Raw genomic sequence first — 3454 nt, forward strand, 5'->3', positions numbered from 1 at the left:
TTGTGAATTCCATGGTTTTGCTCCCCTTGGTTTGAGGGGAGGGTAAAAATGAATGCAGTCTTCAAACGTCCGTCCTCTGTACTCCTGGATAAACCAGGACAAGAGTAAGACGGTTATTATGATCAAATGATGAGAAATCAGCATAAACAAACATTCATGTATAAAAATCCATGACTTAAGTGTCAGGGGTTTTTGTCTTAGGGCGGAGCAACATTGACAGTGAATATTCAGAAGAGTATACGTGTAGTTATATTGAATATGTGTGCTCCTTTCAAAATTAAAAATTTATTTACCATAGGTGAGGATATTTGTGCTAGGACAGGGCTTTATATTTAAACATATAAGTAAAATTGAGTTTCTTCTGCAACATTTGTACAAAAGCAAGCAACGATGCATTAGCCTTTGCCATAATCATTACTTTTTTTCTTCACAGTTAATTCGAGGAAAAAACTACAACAGATTTCGGAGATTTGGAAAATGAAAGATGAATTGTGTGTGGACATACGTCGTCTGAAGAATATGCACATTATATCTCTATTTTATGTACAGAAAAATATTTCGATATGTTGAAAATAAAATATTGTCTTGAGTGGTTATGAACTACTACTGGTTTTGGCTCCAAGAAGCTGTTTTCCACGAATTTATGTAAGTGACTATAAAATGCAATTTTTCCAGGAATACCTTATATCAAATGCATGCGCATATATTGATTTTTTTTTTATTTTTCGACCTCTTTACACACCACCACTTGAAATTCTTGCTAAACTTAGCCTTTATATAATATGTTTCTAATGAAATGAATCGATAAAATTATTCGAAAATTGATGTACTTGTCGGTATGATCTTTGCATTTCAGAATTAAAATGTTTCTCTAATACAAAACATACTACATGCTCCAACAAAAGACTTTATAAATTAATGTTGTCAAAATGTTTGGTAAAACACATTTTCATGTTGACTACAACATGACTTTATTTTTTTTTTTTTAAAATAAACCATATAAGGAAGGACACCGGCCAAAGACTTTGATGAAAACAAACTTGGATCTACAAACAATAACATGCTTCGTACCTCGCATACTAACCTCGGACGTCAAAGGTGTTCAACCATCTTGCTAATTCAGTCATGGGATCAAATTTGTATTTCTTTCAAATGTAATATATTTGATTGTTTGGGGGTAGGGTGTGACCACAATAAGGAATCCAATTTTAACATTTTAATTCATTTGAATTCGGTTAAAAATCTTCTTATCAAGAACCACTGTGTTAGAAACGCTGAAACTTATTTGGAAGATTATTGGGATAATATTGATTCTATATTGTTTTATCTCCTATCAGAGTTTCATAAAATTTACGAAAATTAATGCTGTCTGACTGTAAACGAGTCCCACGTAACGTAGCCCGCCTTAATTTTGTTTAATAATGGATCGTACTCATAGCACTGTTGTGTAGCATGTACACGTATGTTGCGAGATATGAACACTATAAGCAGGCGATAGTAGGATATTACTTATTAATAAGGGACGTTGACGATAAATAAACTCAATACATCATTTCGTTTTCCTACAGTTGGTCCTTATTATCTGTATAGTCAGTATAACATCCAACTATGAATCATATTTGACAGACTCTGTGTTGTCTTTAATTTAAAGATCACTTTGATATGTTGAGTCGAAATATGCTTACGTTCGAGATATTGGAAACAATCCTTTTGGCATGAACCCTGATAACAAGTCCTTTTTTTACTATAATACTCAAGTATTTATCTGAAGATGATACTAAAAATATAATTCAGTTTCTGATTTACTTTATCTATGTAGTTTTTGGAGACCAGGTCTTCTAACACTCTGTCAAAATACCCATGGATACCATGCATTTATAAGGGTACAATTACTTCGATCATAGTTCGCCAATGAAAAGCAATGTACATGTATTCGTATGATGCCTTTATTTATGTAAATCATATACACATGAGAAGAAATAAACACTTGCTGGGACCGACATTTAAACAGATCGACGAGGCATTTTCAATTAACATTAGTTACATTTATCGATACCTGGATAACTTAACCTCCTTATTAAAGACAAGACATAACATTCAGTAGAGGAATAGAAGAAGTCATTTATTTACTAAAATAAATGACAGAATAATCAAACAAGACATACACTACCCTCCATAAATAAGTATCCACTGTTATTTTTTCACTAATTTTAAATGAAAAAAGCTAAAAAGTTTATAGAATATTTGTAATTGTCTTTTATAAAGAGAGATAACCTATACTGAGCATTGTAACAAAAGAATCCAATGAGAAATTAAATTTTTAGACAAAAATTAATCAATTAACACCATATACATGTATTTTGTAAAATTTATTCTCAACATTATTAAATGGTATTTGTATCATAAAAATCTCAGACTTTTACTCGCCTACTTTGAGTATTTAAAAGAAAAATAAACTTAAAAATAAAGAATGTTAATAACCAGTAACCTCTTATAACATGAAAAATTACATTTGATGGGTAAAAAAACTTAAAAATTGAGAAGATGGGGCGACTGACGTTAGAAGAAAGGATTCTCTGCAACCTGCTGCATCAACAAGGAAACACGATATCGGAGATTGCCAGAAGACTTGGAACTACAAGGTAAGTGAGCACTTTTGATAGAATTTAATTTTTTTTTAACATATTGCTTAAAGTTACAAAAAAAAACTTAATTAATTTCCTTTCCTTTAACAGAAAGACGATTCGGAAAACAATCGAGAGACGACAGACAACTGGATCTTATGAAGATGCTGCACGACCAGGGAGACCCAGGATATCAACAGCCAGAGAAGATAGAATTCTTGTGAGAGAATCTCTGCAGAACAGAAGAGAGACCGTTCCACAGCTAAGGACTGAGTGGATGCAGAATGGAGTCCAAGCATCCAACACCACAGTAAGACGGAGACTGAAGGAAGCTGGTCTTGTAGCACATGTGGCTTTGAAAAAACTCTCTCCTCACAGCTGTTATCGCAGGAAAAGATTGCAGTTTGCACTGGCTCATGCCAATTGGACTTGGGTTGACTGGTCAGCAGTGCTTTGGTACAGATTTACCCTTTTTCAAAATGATAGCCGTGTGTTCGTCAGAAGGAGAATGAGGCATACAGAAACAAATTGTACCAACAGTCAAGTTTGGTTGGGGTGGTGTAACTGGGGTGCCATGTACTACAGGGGAACACTGGATTCTTGACTTCTCTCAAAGATAACCTCAATAAAGATGGATATTTGGACATCCTCAGTAACTCGGCAATGCACAATAACTTCTTTTTTCAAGATGACGGCGCTCCATGTCACAGGGCAAAAGCAGTAAAGGAATGGAAAGCTGAGCAAAACATGCGTTGCCTTGAATGGCCACCACAAAGCCCAGACCTCAACCCAATAGAAAATTTGTGAAAGATCTTGGACTTGCTGTTAGA

The 3454-nt window shown here is 34.1% G+C and overlaps 1 protein-coding gene across 1 annotated transcript; it reads left to right on the forward strand.

Annotated features, from left to right (window-relative positions):
- Nucleotides 1-2527: 2527 nt before the first annotated feature.
- LOC134259753 (uncharacterized) lies at nucleotides 2528-3228 on the forward strand. The gene is made up of 2 exons (XM_062742353.1): nucleotides 2528-2642; nucleotides 2736-3228. The coding sequence occupies exons 1-2, from the start codon at nucleotides 2545-2547 to the stop codon at nucleotides 3226-3228; spliced, it is 591 nt and encodes a 196-aa protein (XP_062598337.1). The 5' UTR covers nucleotides 2528-2544.
- Nucleotides 3229-3454: the final 226 nt, after the last annotated feature.

The sequence above is a fragment of the Saccostrea cucullata genome, unplaced genomic scaffold (genome assembly GCF_032062105.1).
Source record: "Saccostrea cucullata isolate Sc308-1 unplaced genomic scaffold, CSIRO_AGI_Scuc_v1 ctg680, whole genome shotgun sequence".
NCBI lineage: Eukaryota > Metazoa > Mollusca > Bivalvia > Ostreida > Ostreidae > Saccostrea > Saccostrea cuccullata.

Bases quoted from the DNA above. Each gene is read 5' to 3' on its own strand.
- LOC134259753 (XM_062742353.1), top strand. From the start codon at position 2,545: ATGGGGCGACTGACGTTAGAAGAAAGGATTCTCTGCAACCTGCTGCAT. The intron at 2,643-2,735 runs GTAAGTGAGCAC...TTCCTTTAACAG, and splicing joins AGAAGACTTGGAACTACAAG to AAAGACGATTCGGAAAACAA.